We start from the raw sequence: 20196 nt of genomic DNA on the forward strand, positions 1-20196 counted from the left end.
TTTCATTTTATTTTTTATTTTTCGTGAGATGGAGTTTTGTCCAGCACTTGTCGCCCAGGCTGGAGTGCAGTGGCGTGATCTCGGCTCACTGCAACCTCCGCCTCCTGAGTTCAAGCAGTTCTCCTGCCTCAGCCTCCCGAGTAGCTGGGATTACAGGCGCCTGCCACCACACCTGGCTAATTTTTTGTATTTTTAGTAGAGACTGGGTTTTGCCATATTGGCCAGGCTGGTCTTGAACTCCTAACCTCAGGTGATCCACCCTCCTTGGCCTCCCAAAGTGTTGGGATTACAGGCATGAGCCACCGCGCCCAGCCAGTACTTTCATTTTCTATAAAATAAACAGGTATTTCAAAGTATCTATTATTGTGATGAATATAGGAAGGGTAAGACCATGTGGAAGGAATTTCTTCTTATTAGGCATATTCTGGTACCCTATAAACTCTGTTAAGTCTGAGGCTTTAGAGACTGGTTTAAAAACCCACCCCTTCACCATTTTGAATGGTGTAAAATTTTAGGTAAGCCAAGTAGTCATCCAAACAACAGTTACTATGTCATTTGCAATTGCAGATTGGCCGGAATATTTTTTGTTTTTACATTGTAATGTTTTTAAGAGTTTTAAAATATTATTTTCATTTTAATAATAATTTATATTCATAGTTTTTTTTGTAGAATGTGAGACTGTGTGAATAAATGTAGACTCTTTGAACCCATAAATTTAGTACAAAACCTACTGACATTATACCATGAATATATTTTCTTTGTAAACCTGGCTTATCAAGGAAATAATTTAAATCTGTGAGTAGATAATGTTAACGTAAACTGGTTTAAAAGTGACTAATTCAATAAATTAGTATCAAATATATAAAAATGATCTAAATTTGACTTTTAGAAAAAATTTACATTGATTTTTGTATATAAATAACATCTATACTTTCTCAGAAATGCTTTTCTTTAAGCTATGGATTCTCTGTATTCTTCAATTTATGAAACTGAAAAATATAATATGAAGTCATACAAGGTGTTTATTTCTAGGAAGATGGATGTTTTGAAAGCTACTGCAGAACAAATTTCTTCCCAAACTGGAAATAAGGTACATTAAAAATCAGTTATTTAATTTAGATTTAGGAATTGTAACATGTTCAAATAATTTGTTCATGCGTTTGGTTTAAGAAACCTGGAAAATGTCATATTCTTTTTGTTATTTTGCAGGTTCATGCAATTCAGTGTGATGTGAGGGATCCTGATATGGTTCAAAACACTGTGTCAGAACTGATCAAAGTTGCAGGACATCCTAATGTAAGTGTAGCGATGATGAAGCCAAAGTGCAAGACACTTGATGTTGATAACACCCACCAACGTGTACAAAGGAAATAAAATATTGATACTGATGTAGGACAGGCAAGCCCCAATCTGGGTTCTTGGCTTCGCCCAGGAAAGAATTCAAGGATGAGCCGGTGGTAGAAGAGAACAGCTTTATTGAAGCAGCAGCAGTGGAATGGAGCTGTGACTGTTCCTTCAGAGCAAGGCAACACCATAGTCAATGTGCTGGGCATAGCAGTTGAGAGGCAGTTTTATAGTCGTATTTATACCCACTTTTAATTACCTGCAAATTAATTAGGTTTATGCAGAAATTTCTAGAAAAGGGTTGGTAACTTCTGAGTCATCAGTTCGTTGCCATGGAGAGGGCAGTAACTTGCTGATATTGCCATGGCAATGGTAAACAAACATGGTGCATTGGTGGGTATGTCTAAAGAGGGGGTGCTTTCATCCAGGACCTGGTTTAACTAGTCCTCAATCTGGTCCTGTGATGGAGCTCTGCCTCCAGAGTTAGGCCTGCCTCCTACCTCAATATGAGCAAGTGCTGTGTTGAGAAGCACCTATTTTCTGTCCCTAGGAAAATGCCAGTTCTGCTAAAGCAAAGAACAGAGTAGGAAGACCGCTACACAACTTCCTTTCAGGAATACTTAAAGAATCCATTTATGATTGATCAGAAAACAAACTTGATTTCACTTTATTTAATAAGATTATGAAATAACAAGAGCAGTTATCCAAGAGCACAGCATTGAGTTTAAATGATTGATGCTTTTTGCTTCTCCTAGTAACTTTTGATTGTCTTCCTCAGTGAGGAGAACAATATAAACATGAAAAACTATAAGAAATTCAAAATTTCTCCTTTTAAGACCTGAAATATGCATGAATATTTTGCTGTTGCTTGGTACATTTATTGGAGAGAAGCCGTTTCTTCCAGTAGTCTCAAAGATAGCACTTTTCTATGTTAAAGGTATTTTCAGAACCAGTAACACTGAATCTCCTGTAGAACTAGCCAGAATCTTTACTGGTGGTAAATAGATCATCAACCACAAGCTGCACTGGTTAAGTTAAACTAAAATGACACCAGAAACAAAAAGGCATTTCTTGAGATTCTTTGAAATAAAATGCAGTCACATGGTAAATACATTTAATCTGTATTAATTTTCTTTTTTTTTTAACTTTTAAAATTTTATTCATTTTTTTTAGACAGAGTCTTGCTCTGTCACTCAGGTTGGAGTGCAAGTGGCACAATCACGGCTCAGTGGAGCCTTGACCTCCTGGGCTCAAGCGATACTCCCACCTCAGCCTCCCAAGTAGCTGGGAATACAGGCATGTGCCACCACACCCAGCTAATTTTTAAAACAAAATTTTTGTAGAGATGAGTTCTCGCTTTGTTGCCCAGGCTGGTCTTGAACTCATCCCAAAGTGCTGGGATTACAGGCATGAGCCACTACACCCAGCCTTAGTTTTCTTAATAAGAGAATCTACCCTAATTTAAAGACGGCTTAGGATTCTGAAATTTGGTAACTAACATAGGAGGTTTTCACAGACTCAGACTACCAAATCTCATGGTATTGTTTCATAGGTAGCTGTGGACTTCAACTTTATTGTATTATTTCTATTAATACATTTCAGAAACAAAACCCTGCAGGGAAAATGTTTTTCCTCATCTAAAGTTTCTGTAACTTGCCATGTTCATTTATTAGATTGTGATAAACAATGCAGCAGGGAATTTTATTTCTCCTACTGAAAGACTTTCTCCTAATGCTTGGAAAACCATAACTGACATAGTTCTAAATGGCACAGCCTTCATGACACTAGAAATTGGAAAACAACTAATTAAAGCACAGAAAGGTATGTTTATTTGCTTTTCTCATATTTATTTGACTTCTATGTGTGCAAGGTTCTGTGGTAAGCTCTGTGATACTTTAAAAGTCAATGAGACAGTCTACAGTTGTACAACTCACAGTGTAATGGAGAAAAATGATATTTAAATAATTATCATGTGTTACAATTTGAGCAGTAATAAATACATGTTTCTAGTGCATTGGCAATCCAGAGACAGGAATGACTAACTCTCCCTAGGATCAGTGATCAGGTTGAGGAACAAGATGCAACTTAAGCTGAAAGTTCAAAGATCTAGATGTGGAGAAAGAGGAGGGAAAGGACATGTGAATGTCAATGGATAGAGGCCTGGTGGAGAGGAGGAGCATAAGTACATAGGGAATGATGAAAACCTTGATGTTATTAGAGATGGGGAAAGGAATAGGAAATGATTTTGGGAAGGTGGGTTGGAGTGTAATTGGGAAAGTTCTCAATACCAAAATAAGGAGTTTAATGTTAATTCTGAAAGAAATAGGAAGTATTTTTGTATGGATTTCCATTGAAGGTGGAACAAAGAATGCGACTTGATTGGAAAGGTTAGTGACAACAAAATGGATGATAGAAGGAGTGCCATTCAGGAGGATTTGATTTTTCTTTTAGCATATGGCTAGATTGCATGGGAGATAAAGTAGAAGACATTTAGAAGACAATAAGATCAACAGGCCTTATTGATTTGATGAGAGTATTTTCAGATGGGGTGAAGAGTCTGGATGATAATACCAATGAGATTAAGGACACTGGAGGGAAAATAGATTTAGAGAGAACTTACTAGGAGAACATTTTTGTTAGTATTATGAATGAATTACTTTATAAAAGTTCATATGTAAATGGATAGCAAACATGTCTAATGTATATATGTGTGTATATTCATATATATCTAGAACCAGCATACATTTATTCACCTGACAGACACTTACTAATGACTTTTGGGTAGCAGGCCCTACACTCATGCTCAAAGCACAGAGGTGGACAAGACCCTGTCCCTGAATAATTTGGGGAACTTGAAGGGTGCGGGTATTTTCTTAGAGAAGGTGGAGAGTATTCTAAACAAGGAAAATGAAGAAGAGTTCTCATGCTCCTCAGAGGATGTCCTTTGAGGGTTGAGGGGAGGAAAGAGAGCATGGAGCTGGCTAGGTTCCTCCCTCTGGTTCAGAAAGCTTTGCCTTATACGGTTCAATTTCTTCTTTTGTGCAGCGCAGGTGATCCTAGAACCAGCTTGAGATATGCTGTAGGAGCAGAGATGCTACAGAGGCACTAGCTCTGTGTGTGTGTGTGCTCACACACATACACTAATAGCTTCCATCCTTTCTGTGCACTCATTGAAATTGAAATTCCTGGTTACTCATTTCCATGATGGCAGAATGGATGTGATTTATAATTGGATTTTGGATAAGTGTTTGATTTGATTTTTTTTTTTTTCAGTAAGGGGCGGGAAGATGGATAAGAGTGGGAAGGGGGGACAGGGAAGAGTGTGACTCCTCTCTCTTCCCTTCTGTGTCGGAGGAACCTTGATCTCTGTATCTCTCCTGTGTCTCTGCGTCTGTCTGATTTTCTCTCGCCCTACCCCTTGCTGATATCTCAATTTCATTTTCTACTGCTCTGCCTCTGTCGGCTCCTCATTTTTGGTTCTCTGTTTCTCTCTTCATCTATCTCTTTCGTTTCTTTATCCTTCTTTGCCTCATTGTCTCTTATTTCTTCCCTCGCTCATCTCGGTGACCCTCGATTTCTGTCTGACTCTCCCTTCTTTCCTCATTATTGTCTTTCATTTTAACATAGACTGATCTATTTTTGTTCATCACATTGGATTAAAATTCTATGGGCTTCATTAAAAATATATCAGATGAGATATCTTTTTAAAAGATGGAAGCCAGTTTTTATTCTTCCAAGATTCCTGTCAGTTATTGATGCTATAAGCTGACAGAGTTTGGAGAACTTAGACCACTCGGCTGAGGGGAGTACGCGGTAAAGGATTTGTTCTGGTACTGGATCGACAGTCAAGGAACTGAAGCGTGACATTTTTAACAATATCATGTCTTCCAGTCTCTCAGTGTGGTATCTCTCACCATTTATTTAGGTCTTCTTTAATTCCTATCAGCAGTGTTTTGCATAGGCATTGTACATGTTTTGTTAACTTTCTCCCAAAGTATTTAAATTTTTGGTGCTATTGCAAATGGCACTGTTTTCTAAATGTTATTTTCTAGGTGTTTTCTTGTAGTGTTTAGAAATACAATGGATTAGTTTTGTGTATTGATGTTTTCCCTAGGAGCTTGCTAAACTCACTTAATGGTTATTACAGTTTTTTTTTTTTGTTTAGATTCCTTTGGATTTTCTGCATTCATAATACTGTTGGTGAAAAAAAGACAGTTTTTATATTTTCCTTCCCAATTGATAAGCCTTTTATTTTCTTTCTTGCCTTATTTTATTGGATGGGACCTTCACTAAAACATTGAATAGGTAAAAACTTAGATTCTGCTTGTTCCTAGTATTAAGAACAAATCAAATACATTTCCTCGTGATGCCAGGAGGAAAGCAATTAGATTTTCATTATTAATTATGATTTACCTGTAAGTTTTCATAAATATCCTTTATCAGCTTTAGGAAGTTATCTTCTATATCTAATTTGCTGTTAGCTTTTTTTTAATTATTATTATACTTTAAGTTCTAGGGTACATGTGCACAACGTGCAGGTTTGTTACATATGTATACATGTGCCATGTTGGTGTGCTGCACCCATTAACTCATCATCTACATTAGGTATATCTCCTAATGCTATCCCTCCTCCCTCCCCCAACCCCATGACAGGCCCCAGTATGTGGTGTTCCCCACCCCGTGTCCAAGTGTTGTCATTGTTCAATTCCCACCTATGAGTGAGAATATGCGGTGTTTGGTTTTCTGTCCTTGCAATAGTTTGCTCAGAATGATGGTTTCCAGCTTCATCCATGTCCCTACAAAGGACATGAACTCGTCCTTTTTATGGCTGCATAGTATTCCATGGTGTATATGTGCCACATTTTCTTAATCCAGTCTATCATTGATGGACATTTGGGTTGGTTCCAAATCTTTGCTATTGTGAATAGTGCCACAATACGCATATGTGTGCATATGTCTTTATAGCAGCATGATTTATAATTCTTTGGGTGTATACCCAGTAATGGGATGGCTGGGTCAAATGGTAATTCTAGTTCTAGATCCTTGAGGAATCACCACACTGTCTTCCACAATGGTTGAACTAGTTTACAGTCCCACCAACAGTGTAAAAGTGTTCCTATTTCTCCACATCCTCTCCAGCACCTGTTGTTTCCTGACTTTTTAATGATTGCCATTCTAACTGGTGTGAGATGGTATCTCATTGTGGTTTTGATTTGCATTTCTCTGATGGCCAGTGATGATGAGCATTTTTTCATGTGTCTGTTGGCTGCATAAATGTCTTCTTTTGAGAAGTGTCTGTTCAAATCCTTCGCCTACTTTTTGTTGGGGTTGTTTGGTTTTTTTCTTGTAAATTTGTTGAAGTTCTTTGTAGATTCTGGATATTAGTCATTTGTCAGATGGGTAGATTGCAGAAATTTTCTCCCATTCTATAGGTTGCCTGTTCACTCTGATGGTAGTTTGTTTTGCTATGCAGAAGCTCTTTAGTTTAATTAGATCCCATTTGTCTATTTTGGCTTTTGTTGCTATTGCTTTTGGTGTTTTAGACATGAAGTCCTTGCCCATGCCTATGTGCTGAATGGTATTGCCTAGGTTTTCTTCTAGAGTTTTTATGGTTTTAGGTCTAACATTTAAGTCTTTAATCCATCATGAATAAATTTTTGTATAAGGAGTAAGGAAGGGATCCAGTTTCAGCTTTCTACATATGGCTAGCCCGTTTTCCCAGCACCATTTATTAAATAGGGAATCCTTTCCCCATTGCTTGTTTTTGTCAAGTTTGTCAAAGATCAGATGGTTGTAGATGTGTGGTATTATTTCTGAGGGCTCTGTTCTGTTCCATTGATCTATATATCTGTTTTGGTACCAGTACCATGCTGTTTTGGTTACTGTAGCCTTGTAGTATAGTTTGAAGTCAGGTAGTATGATGCCTCCAGCTTTGTTCTTTTGGCTTAGGACTGTCTTGGCAATGCGGGCTCTTTTTTGGTTCCATATGAACTTTAAAGTAGTTTTTTCCAATTCTGTGAAGAAAATCATTGGTAGCTTGATGGGGATGGCACTGAATCTATAAATTACCTTGGGCAGTATGGCCATTTTCATGATATTGATTCTTCCTATCCATGAGCATGGAATGTTATTCCATTTGTTTGTGTCCTTTTTTATTTCATTGAGCAGTGGTTTGTAATTCTCCTTGAAGAGTTCCTTCACATCCCTTGTAAGTTGGATTCCTAGGTATTTTATTTTCTTTGAAGCAATTGTGAATGATTTGGCTTTCTGTTTGTCTGTTATTGCTGTATAGGAATGCTTGTGATTTTTGCACATTGATTTTGTATCCTGAGACTTTGCTGAAGTTGCTTATCAGCTTAAGGAGATTTTGGGCTGAGACAATGGGGTTTTCTAGATATACAATCATGTCATCTGCAAAAAGGGACAATTTGACTTCCTCTTTTCCTAATTGAATAGCCTTTATTTCCTTCTCCTGCCTAATTTCCCTGGCCAGAACTTCCAACACTATGTTGAATAGGAGTGGTGAGAGAAGGCATCCCTGTCTTGTGCCAGTTTTCAAAGGGAATGCTTCCAGTTTTTGCCCATTCAGTATGATATTGGCTGTGGGTTTGTCATAGATAGCTCTTATTATTTTGAGATATGTCCCATCAATACCTAATTTATTGAGAGTTTTTAGCATGAAGGGCGATTGAATTTTGTCAAAGGCCTTTTCTGCATTTATTGAGATAATCATGTGGTTTTTGTCTTTTGTTCTGTTTGTATGATGGATTACATTTATTGATTTGCATAATGTTGAACCAGCATTGCATCCCAGGGATGAAGCCCACTTGATCGTGATGGATAAGCTTTTTGATGTGCTGCTGGATTTGGTTTGCCGGTATTTTACTGAGGATTTTTGCATGGATGTTCATCAGGGATATTGGTCTAAAATTCTCTTTTTTTGTTGTGTCTCTGTCAGGCTTTGGTAGCAGGATGATGCTGGCCTCATAAAATGAGTCAGGGAGGATTCCCTCTTTTTCTATTGATTGGAATAGTTTCAGAAGGAATGGTACCAGCTCCTCTTTGTACCTGTGGTAGAATTTGGCTGTGAATCTGTCTGTTCCTGGACTTTTTTTGGTTGGTAGGCTTCTAATTATTGCCTCAATTTCAGAGTGTGTTATTGTTCTGTTCAGGGATTCAACTTCTTCCTGGTTTAGTCTTGGGAGGGTATATGTGTCCAGGAATCTATCCATTTCTTTCAGATTTTCTAGTTTATTTGCGTAGAGGTGTTTATAGTATTCTCTGATGGGAGTTTGTATCTCTGTGGGATCGGTGGTGATATCCCCTTTATCATTTTTTACTGCATCTATTTGATTCTTCACTCTTTTCTTTATTAGTCTTGCTAGTGGTCTATCAATTTTGTTGATCTTTTCAAAAAACGAGCTCCTGGATTTGTTGATTTTTTGAAGGGTTTTTTGTGTCTCTGCCTCCTTCAGTTCTGCTCTGATCTTAGTAATTTCTTGCCTTCTGCTAGCTTTTGAATGTGTTTGCTCTTGCTTCTCTAGTTCTTTTAATTGTGATGTTATGGTGTCAATTTTAGATCTTCCCTGCTTTCTCCTGTGGGCATTTAGTGCTATAAATTTCCCTCTACACACTGCTTTAAATGTGTCCCAGAGATTCTGGTATGTTGTGTCTTTGTTCTCATTGGCTTCAAAGACCATCTTTATTTCTGCTTTCATTTCATTATGTACTCAGTAGTCATTCAGGAGCAGGTTGTTCGGTTTCCATGTAGTTGAGCAGTTTCAAGTGAGTTTCTTAAACCTGAGTTCAGTTTGATTGCACTGTGGTCTGAGAGACAGTTTGTTATAATTTCTGTTCTTTTACATTTGCTGAGGAGTGCTTTACTTCCAACTATGTGGTCAAGTTTGGAATAAGTGTGATGTGGTGCTGAGAAGAATATATATTCTGTTGATTTGGGGTGGAGAGTTCTGTTGATGTCTGTTAGGTCTGCTTGGTGCAGAGCTGAGTTCAATTCCTGGATATCCTTGTTAACTTTCCATCTTGTTGATCTGTCTGATGTTGACAGTGGGTTGTTAAATTCTCCCATTATTATTGTGTGGGAGTCTACATCTCCTTGTAGGTCTCTAAGGACTTGCTTTATGAATCTAGGTGCTCCTGTATTGGGTGCGTATATGTTTAGGATAGTTAGCTCTTCCTGTTGAATTGATCCCTTTACCATTATGTAATGGCCTTCTTTCTCTCTTCTGATCTTTGTTGTTTAAAGTCTGTTTTATCAGAGACTGGGATTGCAACCCCTGCCTTTTTTTGTTTTCCATTTTCTTGGTAGATCTTCCTCCATCCCTTTATTTTGAGCCTATGTGTGTCTCTGCAGGTGAGATGGGTCTCCTGAATACAGCACACTGATGGGTCTTGACTCTTTATCCAATTTGCCAGTCTGTGTCTTTTAATTGGAGCATTTAGCCCATTTACATTTAAGGTTAATATTGTTATATGTGAGTTTGATCCTGTCATTATAGCTTTTTTTTAAAAAAAATCCTGAATAGGTATTGAATTTGTTAATATAAGCCTTCTTTCTATATTTATTGAGATGGGTATATTTTTAAGCCTGTTAATATGGTGAATTACATTAATTAATTTTTGAATATTGAACACCATTGCATTCCTAGACTGAATCTTCCTTGGTTTTGGTAAATTATCCTAGTTGTATATTGCTAGATTTGTTTTGCTGAAATTTTCTTAATGCTTACTTTGTCATTTTCCAAGTGTTACTTTTCATTGAGCTTCTTAGCTTCTGTGCTTGCTTAGTTTAGTGATTAGGATTTGAGGGGAGTTTATATGCAGATGTTACCTCATCCTTTGCACCTGCTCTGGCAGCTTTGTCCAACAGGTGATATGTTAGCTACAGCCTTGCTTTGCGAAATTGTTACTTTAACCTGAATCCAACAAAAGCCTCTTGTGCCGCCATCAGAGACATATTACATAAGTGTTCAACATAGTGTGATACTCTTCATATTTGGATTTTTTTTTAGAATCTTAAGTTACTTAACATTCAAGTTAAAACGTTGGCCTCATGTCTATTATTGTCTTAAAATTGCTTTTTGATTGTATCTAGATAAAACTTTTTTTTTTAATTTTTTTGCTTTTCTTGCATGTATTTGGACTAGCTTTGGTGTTGAATCACATGGATTACTTTATACCAGAAAGCTAGAATTCCTTATACCTAATAACATATGAGAATTCTATAGTGATTGCCACAAGTTCTATATTAAATAAAGGTATATGATGTAACAGGTGTTGGAATACAGAATAAGCAAAAAGTAAAATATTCTTTTTAAAGACATTACCTAATTTTAACCAAATTTTCACTTATTTTTACTTGCTTCTTTCCTTCCTCCCTCCTTCCCTTCCTTCCTCCCTTCCTTTCCTTTTTTTCTCTTATAAAACTCTTTCCTTCCTTCTTTTTTGCTTTCTTTCTTTCACATCTAATGTTTAGTGAGTGCTTATTTTGTATCAGGCTTTGTTCTAAGTGCTAAATACTTATTAACTCATTTATCACTTGCAAGGACCTTGCAAGTAAGTGCTCTTTTATTCCCATTTATAGACATGGGTGGAAACTGAGGTATAATCTTTTTTTAATATAGGAAGTGAATTTTTAACACTCACATTTACAGATGAAAAACTATGGCTTATTAATTACCTAAGTGTTAACTATTACTATTAAAATCAACAATTGACATAATTTAAAAAATTAGTTATTGTAAGTGGTCTAGTAGAGAAAAACAAGGAACTGTGACTTTTTGTTCTAGTCATAGTCAGTCACTTAGTTTACACCTGATACTTGGACAGTTAGTGAGTGATGATATTTTACTGTTATTCAGCTTTTTCATCTATAAAATAGACTTGATACTAAATTACTACTCCAATATTTAGTAACAGAACAAGGTGTTAGGTGTAGAAGCCTCATGAAAAATATAAATTGTTTTACAGATGTACATGTGCTTTTTCTTACATGTGAATGGACATCCGATAGCCTAGCTAACATAAAGACTTTGGTGGAAATAACTTTTAAGAACCTCAGGGAATTTAAAACTAAGAAGTAGAAGCAACCCAAGGAAGCTTGAACCATATGGAGCTTGTGTTGGGGAAAGGGAAAGAGTGAAGTGAATAATCTTACCAGCAGCCTTGTGATAGAGGAAGGGAATAAATGTCAATCACCAACTGAAGAAAGAATAAAAACAAAGGACTGTTTTAGTCAATAGAGAAGAAGAAACAGTTTTCAAGGCCAGAGGCCTTGGAAGCATTGAACTAAGTAAAATACATTATACTGTTTTTGCAGTTCAATTAAATTATCAGAAAACACAAGATTTTTTAACCATCTTGCTGTTCTTCTGGAGTCCCTGATGTGTGAACTGTAAACACAAGAATAAATATCAAAACATTCTTTTTTCCAACCCATAGATATTGTACTTGGCCAGTTACTCTTCCTTGTCCTCCATGATGCAACACCCTCAGCCTGTCCAGTCTCTATACTAGCCCATTTGACTGATCCATTACACATGCCCTGATTAGAATCATTATTTCCCTGAGCCATAGAGTCTCCATTCCCAGCTCTAGTCCACTCCTCAGTGAAGGATTACCAGTTCAGGGGCTAGCATGCACACTTTAGCACAGTGGTCCCCAGCCCTTTTGGCACCAGGGACCATTTTTGTGAAAGAAAATTTTTTCAAAGACCAGGGAAAGGGGCAGGGAGTGGTTTTGGGATGAAACTGTTTCACCTCAGATCATCAGGCATTAGAGTATCATAAGGAATGTGCAAGCAAGATTCCTTGCATGCGCAGTTTGCAGTAGGGTTTGCGCTCCTATGATAACCTAATGTCACCGCTGATCTGACAGGAGGTGGAGCTCAGGCAGTAATGCTGGCTCACCCACTGCTCACTTCTTGCTGTGTGGCCGGGTTTCTAACTGGCCATAGACTGGTATGGGGCTGGGGTGTTGGGGTCCCCTGCTTTAGCACTTAAAATCATGCTACATCTAGTTATTGTTTCATGTTGTAAGTCTCCTTTTCCATCAACTCTTCATCCATTAGAAATTCTTTTATCAGGGTGCATTACTTCTGCCCCACCTGCAAAGCCTTTCCATTCCTTCCCCACCATTTCCTAACTCAACACTGAACACAAAGGTGGTGCTTTGTTTATGCAGTGAAACATTTTGGAGACCTGCAAAAGGAAGGTGAGTTGAGTACATACTTAACACTTCTTTCAATTATGTCCTTCAACTTTACTATTAGAGGGAAAAGATGACCAGTCATTGACATGATCAGTTGGAATGGAAGCAAATGCACCTTGTTTCAAAAGTGGGAAGAGTAGAGCATAGCGGAAGGCTTTTCTTATTTGTCAGTAGTGTGAGTGCAAGGCGTATGTTGCTTAGAGTAGATAAGAACCACATGAGTACATTTCTTTATATTGTGTCCAGAGATTTTGTTTTTTCTAGAACAGTGGGTGCATCTAAAGAATATTTTAAAACACATTTTTAGTTATCAGTTGAAATTTATTAAGGTGGTATTAGTATCCTTTTAAAATCACTTTTTTCTAGAGTCATCTCGTTTGATGGGAGAGTTCCACCTCATCTGTTAAAATTTCTTAGAGCAACTGTGTACCTTATTTTGATGTTTTTTGAAGATAAGGTAAAGGTAAAGTGATCTGAGAATTTTGAAAATAAATTAGTTTTTCTTTCTAAGTAATAATTAGAAATTTCTTGGCAAGGCAGTAGTAGTTACATAGTAGTTAAGATTGCAGGCTCTAGAGCTTAACTGCCAAGTTCCAATCCTGGTTAATACTTATTAGTCCTATCAACTTGGACAGATTAGCTTGCTGTGCCTGTCTTTTCTGTAAAATAATGTTAATAATAAAGCCTTCCTCCTAGGATTGCTGTAATGATTATAAGAGCTAGTGTCTATAAAGTGTTAAGAATAGTTCCCGGGGCAGACTAGTACTCACTAAATGTTAGTTATGAAAGAAAATGTTAAGTTTCCTCCAAGATAAATGTATTTTTACCACATCTTTTACAGGGGGACCATCAACTATCTGAAACTTAGGTTTTGACTCATAATTAAAATTGGTTAGAAAAACCAGAGCCCTGATATCCCTTCTTACTATAATTAAACTTAAAAATAGCAGCCTACATGAGGGACGTATTTATATTAAATGTTTAAATGAGAAAAGTGTTTCCTTAGTAGATAATATTATTTATATAGGGTTATTCTAGTTTTTAAATGTTATAGTCCTATTTTGAGTAGCTTTTAGAGAATTAAGGATTTTTAGATTTTCATATGGGCTCTCATTGAAAAATGGCTCGGAGGCAGGTATCCTCTGTGCTGTCATCAAAAAGACAGAGAAGTTTGTCTTCTTACCATGATTGTCAGTAAGATTAATTGCTAGCAATAATAGTAGAAGAGTTAGAACTGCAACCAACAGCTCAGTTGTGTATTTAGGCATACAAGGAGTTCAGTGTTGCTTATATGTGACATATAATGCCTGGAGGGGTAGGAGATGAGGCCAAGCAATGTGGACTTTATCCTTCGGTGATAGGTAAAGTTAAACAAGGATTAAAAAAAAAATTAAGATACTTTATTTCTGTTTGTTGGAAAGTTGACATAATACACTATACTAGTCCCCCATTGTGGCTACGACAAATGACCACAAACTTAACAGCTTAATATATCATACACTTATAATTTTATAATTCTGTTTTTTGCAAGTAAATGCACAGAGTTGCTTGGCTGGTTTCTCTGCTTCAGATCTTATAGGCTAATATCAGGGAGTCACTCAGCAGAGCTCATGTCTCGGAGGCTCTAGAAAGAGTCTATATCCAGGCTCATTTAGGTTGTTGGAAGAATCAAGTTTCTTGTGGTTGTAGGACTGAAGTGTATAAGTTCATGGTTGCTGTCAGCTCAGGGCCACCCTATCTCCTAGGGACCTCTCTCTGATCCTTACATAGGGACTGGTACATCTCAGAGCCAGCAATACCACAATATGTCTTTCTCATGTTTAGGGACTGACTTTCCCTTCTACCACATCTCTCTTGCCTGCTCCTTAAAATTCATCTTTCTGACTACAGCCAGAGAAAGTTATCTGTTTTTAAGAGTTCATGTGATTAGACAGTGTTACTTGGATAATCCCAGAAAGGCCCCTCTCTCAAATTCTGTAATCTTTCTTAATGTCTTCAAAGTTATTTTGCCAAGTAAAATAAGAAATTCAGTTCTTAGGAATTAGGGCATGGGATCTTTAAGTGGGGCCATTCTGCCCACATATATTTCTTATCTTGTTAGAAATGAAACCCTCAGAACAACCAGAAAATTTTGAAATAAGTAAATAATCATGTAATATCTGTCATGTAAAACATGCTTCCTTAGATATGGCACCCTTATGCACTGCTCAACCATGTGTAGCAGCCCTGACCCACCGGCGGTTCAACAAATTCTTGGATGTGTCTGTGAAACTAGGGGGCTGGGGTGCCTGTTGGAGTTCCATTCTGGTGATGTTTCCTAATTCAACTTGCCAAATTATTAATACACAGCTAGTAAATGGCAGTCTTTTTGCATGAGAGCAGAAGAGTAATAGGTGGAATCAACAACAGCAGTAAATTAACAAGTAATCCTTAGAATCTAATGACATTTGCTGGATACTCCCTATGTTCCTGTTTTACAGGTGATAAATCTAGGGTCCAGAGCAGGGATGCGACTTCCTCAGTCTCACAGCTACACAGCTAGTAAATAGTGGAATCAGTTTCTGAGCCCAGGTGTCTATACTATTCCCCTTCTGTTGGTCATTGGAACTAAATTTATTTAGTGATTCTTTCAATTTTCATAGTTTGTATTGAATCACTAAAATTGTTTAGTGATTCTTTCAATTCATAGTTTGTATTGAAACCAGATTTTAGAACTTTTGAATCTTCTTTTGAAATTAGATCATAATCTTGCACATATCATAGCTTTTTTGATAATATGATTTTTGATGTTCTTTTATTACTATTTTTTTCCATGTCAAAATAACAAAAGATGGGCTAACATAATATTTATTTCATTTGTTGCTTCCCTTCTCTGTTTTCTTAACCTCATTAATAATATAGATTTATTTCTGTTGTCTGCTCTGAGCTGTTAGAAACTTGCCTTTTATAAAGCTTTTCCATGGGCAGTTATTCTAACTGAAATAATGGGCCTCTGTACAAGAAGGAAAATATATGTGACTAACCCTGAGGATCTAGGAATTCTTTACTTTGCACTTTAGCACCATTGTTCATTTTTTTGAAGCCGATAATTGTTTCACCTTGCAGCATTAATGCTATTGGAACAGTGCAGTTTCAAACCTTTATCTCTCTTTTACACTCAGGAGAATTAAAAGCTGCAGTATCTCATTCTAAGAGGTGGGCTACCCGAATTTTCTAGGCTGAGAAAATAAAACCTTAAAGGGATAAAGAGAATAGTAAAATAACTTTCATTTCAGCATCTAAATTGTATTAGGATGGCTTAACTCCTTTCCCACACTTGGAGAAATGTATTTGTTCAGTCTTAGTTGAAAGATAGTGCACTTTCCATTGGAGCATTTGCTTTGTATTTGCCACTTTTAAAGCAGTTTTTTTTTTTTGTAATTTTGCTATAAGAATGATACAGTTAGCATCTGTTGTCAATGTACTGTAATGGAGCCCACTAATGTTCTACATCCCTCCTCTTTCACGGAGTACGATTTTGGAAGCAAAGTAATTTTCAGCAATCTGAAAGGCTGTTTGATATATAAAAGGAGTTACCAGAATGACTAACATAACCATTCTTATTTTTTCCTATCCTCAAAATGGTACTCCTGCCCCCTATTCCACCCCCGTGTTTCCCAGGATGTGCTGAGTTTTCTTTCTACTCTGGAAAATGCTGAGAGAAAGAGAAACTAAATATATGGAGCAGAGAAAAAACTTATCTGAATATTCTTCAAAATACTTTTCTTGTAGTCCTTCAAATTTAAATTTCTGAAAGTATTTGCTGTTATGTAAAAGATGTAAACTTATTTTGATCCTTTTGCAAATATTAAGTATTGTCTTATCCCGTGTTATGAATAAATAAGAAGTAGAGAAATCACTGATTTCTCAGGACCTAAAGATTACCCTTTTAAGCCTTCATTTATTTATTTATTTATTTTTTTATTTTTTGAGATGGAGTCTCGCTCTTGTCACCCAGCCTGGAGTGCAATGGCATCATCTCGGCTCACTGCATCCTTTGCCTCCTGGGTTCAAGTGATTCTCCTGCCTCAGCCTCCTGAGTAGCTGGAATTACAGGCATGCCCTACCACACCCAGCTAATTTTTGTATTTTTAGTAGAGGCAGGATTTCACCATGTTGGCCAGGCTGGTCTCGAACTCCTGAGCTCAGGTGATCTGCTCCCCTTGGTCTCCCAAAGTGCTGGGATTACAGGTGTGAGCCACTGTGCCTGGCCTCATTCAGTTAATTTATTGAGAACCTGCTGTGTCCTAGACACTATTGACCACTGTATGTGCAGTATCACTTTTTAATATAGCTTTTTACAATCCTTTTAAAAAGAAATTTAGAAAACAAGAAAAAATATTTTATATTTACCTACATATTTATTATTTCTTTCCTTTTGACAATCTCAGTTTCTCTATAATATCATTTTCATATCACCTTGGTTTTTGAAGGGTATTTTTGATGGATATGGAATTCAGAGTTAACAAGCTTTTATCTTTCAGCACCTTAAAATATAACTCCATTGTCTTCTAGCTTACGTTATTTTTAGAAATGAGAAGACAATGAAAATTTTTATCTGTGTTTGTGTATTTTTATTGTTTATTTTTACCTTTGGCTGCTATTAAGATTCTATATATCACTGGTTTTCAGTTATTGATTATGATAATGTCTTGATTTTTTTCCCTGTTTATCCTGCTTGGGATTCGTTTAGCTTTCTGCGTTGTAAGTTATAGTTTTTACCAAATTCGGAAATTTTTTAGTCCTTATTCATGTGCGTTTTCTTCCTCTGTGACTGTAACTATACGTTTGTTAGAATGCTAGATACTGTTCCACAGGTTGGTGAGGTTCTGGGTTTTTCCTCAGATTTTTTTTCCCATTTGTCTTTCATTTTGGATAGTTTATATTGCTGTGTCTTCAGATTCATGGATCTTTTCTTCTACAGCTAAGCTTATTTGTTCAATTTTTCCTTTCAGATATCGTATTTTTCTGCTTTAGAAGCCATATTGGTTTCTATTTTGTATTTTCCATTTTTCTCATTGTATAAATATTTTCAGTGAAATCTTTAAAAATATTTGTAATAACATTTAAAAGGCTGTTTGTCTGCTACTTCTGTCTTCTCTGTCATTTCTGGGACTCTTTGTCTATTAATCATTTTTCTCCTTGTTAGGTTTCTATGTCTTTTTATGTGCAGTAATTTTTTATTGCATGCTGTGAATGTTATGTTGTTGTTGTGTGTTTTGTGTCTGTGTGTATTTTAATTTTCTTTTGAGGTGTGTGGTTTTTTTGTTATTTTGGAAAGCTTCTAAATTACTTGTGCATCAGCTTAATCATTTTTAAGGGTCATTTTAAAGCTTTATTTCAGCAAGTATATAGTAGTCTTTTCTTTGGGGCTAATTTAACCCTCCTACTAAGGCATTTTTTTTTTTTCTGAGCTCTCTACTGGAAGCTCTGGATATTCAATGAAGCTGCTTAGAACTCCCATGTCTCCCAGCCCTATGCAAGCTCTGGGAACTGCATCACTTACAGCTTCCTGGTAGTTGTTCTTTGCCTGGCCTCAATGGAATCTCACACTAAACATGTACAGCTTATTTGTCTAAAGACTCATTGAGACTCCATGCAGCTTTATGGAGTTCTATTAATATATCTCTGCCTACTTTCCTCCTTGGAGGAACTCTTAGAAACCTTAGTTTCCTCAGGCTCCCCAAACCGATCTCTATCTTCTTAACTCAGTGTGAATGCCATTTTCTGCTTAGATTCCTCCTCCTCATCCTTCCATCTATATAGTACCTTTAGGCAAAAAGCTAGGGTATCTCAGGGCTTATTCATTTTCCTTCTCTCAGAGTCGTAGTCCTTCCCTGCCTGCTGTGCAGTATCTGTATATGATTGTAGCATATGTCTTACTCAGTTTTCTTGATGTTTATAGCAGAAGGGTAAGTTCATTATGGCTGGATGCAGAAGTCCCTGCTGGTTTAAGTTTAATTCTGATTTATTCTTATTCAAGTAGTACTTAGTTAATGGGAATCCTGACCAGCTGCACAAGGTGCAATAGGGGCATGCCTCTGAGATTTGGGCTTTCGTATTGACTCGCCAGGCATACATTCCAAGTAAGTGTAGACTGGGCCATCCTAAATCACAAGATTAGTAGCAAGACATATCAATTGTCTTAGATTATTCTCTCATTAATTTAGAGTGAGTGAAGTTTTAAAAAATACTTCAGTTTTTCTTATACCCTCTTTAATCAGATCCCATTTTTATAAATAATGTTTTCCTTATGTGAAGTGATACAGCTATATTGCTAATCAACTGTATCCTTTTAAAATTTCAGGAGCAGCATTTCTTGCTATTACTACTATCTATGCTGAGACTGGTTCAGGTTTTGTAGTACCAAGTGCTTCTGCCAAAGCAGGTGTGGAAGCCATGAGCAAGTAAGTACTTCCTTGTCAATCCTGTTGCTGAACATAACTAATACAGTTTGGTGGCTCAGGGAACTAAATTCCTGCTTTCTGGTGTCTATCCAGAGAAAAGTAAACAAAGACTTGGATTCACCATGAGACATACATTTTTTCTCCCAGATAAGTCCTATTTGTCTATAGCAGCGCTGTCCTGTGGAACTTTCTGCAATGATGGAAATGTTCTGTAGATATGCACTATCCAATAGCCACGTGTAGATATTGAACCCTTGGAATATCCCACTGTGACTGAGAAACTAAATTTTAAAAATTAGTAGCTGTATATGGCTAGTGGCTACATATTAGACACCACAGGACTATAGCTTTTTTGCTCTCCCATAGATCTTTATCAGTGCCATCCCTAACCCCTCTCATAAGCACATCTTTATTCTTTTATTGTAGATACTGTATAAGATTAATGGGACTAACACAGACTATGAGCACTTGCCAAGTCCAGTGGCCTTTTCTCAGCAGAGTATAACTGCTTTTTTTTTTTTTTTTTTTTTTTAGTGACAGGACTTCAGTCTGTTGCCCAAGCTGGATTGCAGTGGCACAATCACAGCTTATTGCAGCCTTAATCTCCCAGACTCAAGCGATCCTCCCACCTAGCCTCCCAAGTAGCTGGGACTACAGGCAGGTGCCACAGCACCTGGCTAATTTTTAAAATTTTTTTTGTAGAGATGAGGTCTTGCTATGTTGCCCAGGCTGGTCTGGAACTCCTGACCTCAAGAAATCCTCCTGCCTCAGCCTCCCAAAGTGCTGGGATTACAGGCATGAGCCACTACACCCAGCCATGATTGCTTTTTGAATTTGTCCTCCATTGGCCTTTTCCATTGTCTTTGTTATAATGGGGGTTCTCATCATTTCATTGCTTGTCTGGCTTGCTATAATTATGGTATATTTCTTTGCTACCAGTCTCTTCCCCCTGTATTTTGTATTCACATTTTCACCAGAATTATCTTTCTAAGAACATATATGTCTGCTCACGACACTCCCCAGCTAAAAACCTTAGATCATTTCCTGTCACTCTTTGGAATAAAAGCCAGAACTCACTATGGCATTCTAAACAGACTTGTCACTGGCCATTGTTAATTAATTTATTTATTCAATAAATATTTATTGTATACCTTATATGTGCTTCGTCCTAGGGATATGA

The 20196-nt window shown here is 36.9% G+C and overlaps 1 protein-coding gene across 1 annotated transcript in view; it reads left to right on the forward strand.

The window, feature by feature from the left end:
* DECR1 (2,4-dienoyl-CoA reductase 1) overlaps positions 1 to 20196 on the forward strand; it is a 50628-nt gene that overhangs the window by 16550 nt on the left and 13882 nt on the right. Inside the window, exons 3-6 of the mRNA XM_054498410.2 lie at positions 1033 to 1090; positions 1210 to 1296; positions 3018 to 3165; positions 18917 to 19016. Of these exons, the coding sequence (XP_054354385.1) occupies positions 1033 to 1090; positions 1210 to 1296; positions 3018 to 3165; positions 18917 to 19016 (393 nt within the window). The remainder of the gene's footprint in view (positions 1 to 1032; positions 1091 to 1209; positions 1297 to 3017; positions 3166 to 18916; positions 19017 to 20196) is intronic.

Source organism: Pongo pygmaeus, chromosome 7 (assembly GCF_028885625.2).
Source record: "Pongo pygmaeus isolate AG05252 chromosome 7, NHGRI_mPonPyg2-v2.0_pri, whole genome shotgun sequence".
Taxonomy (NCBI): Eukaryota; Metazoa; Chordata; class Mammalia; order Primates; family Hominidae; genus Pongo; species Pongo pygmaeus.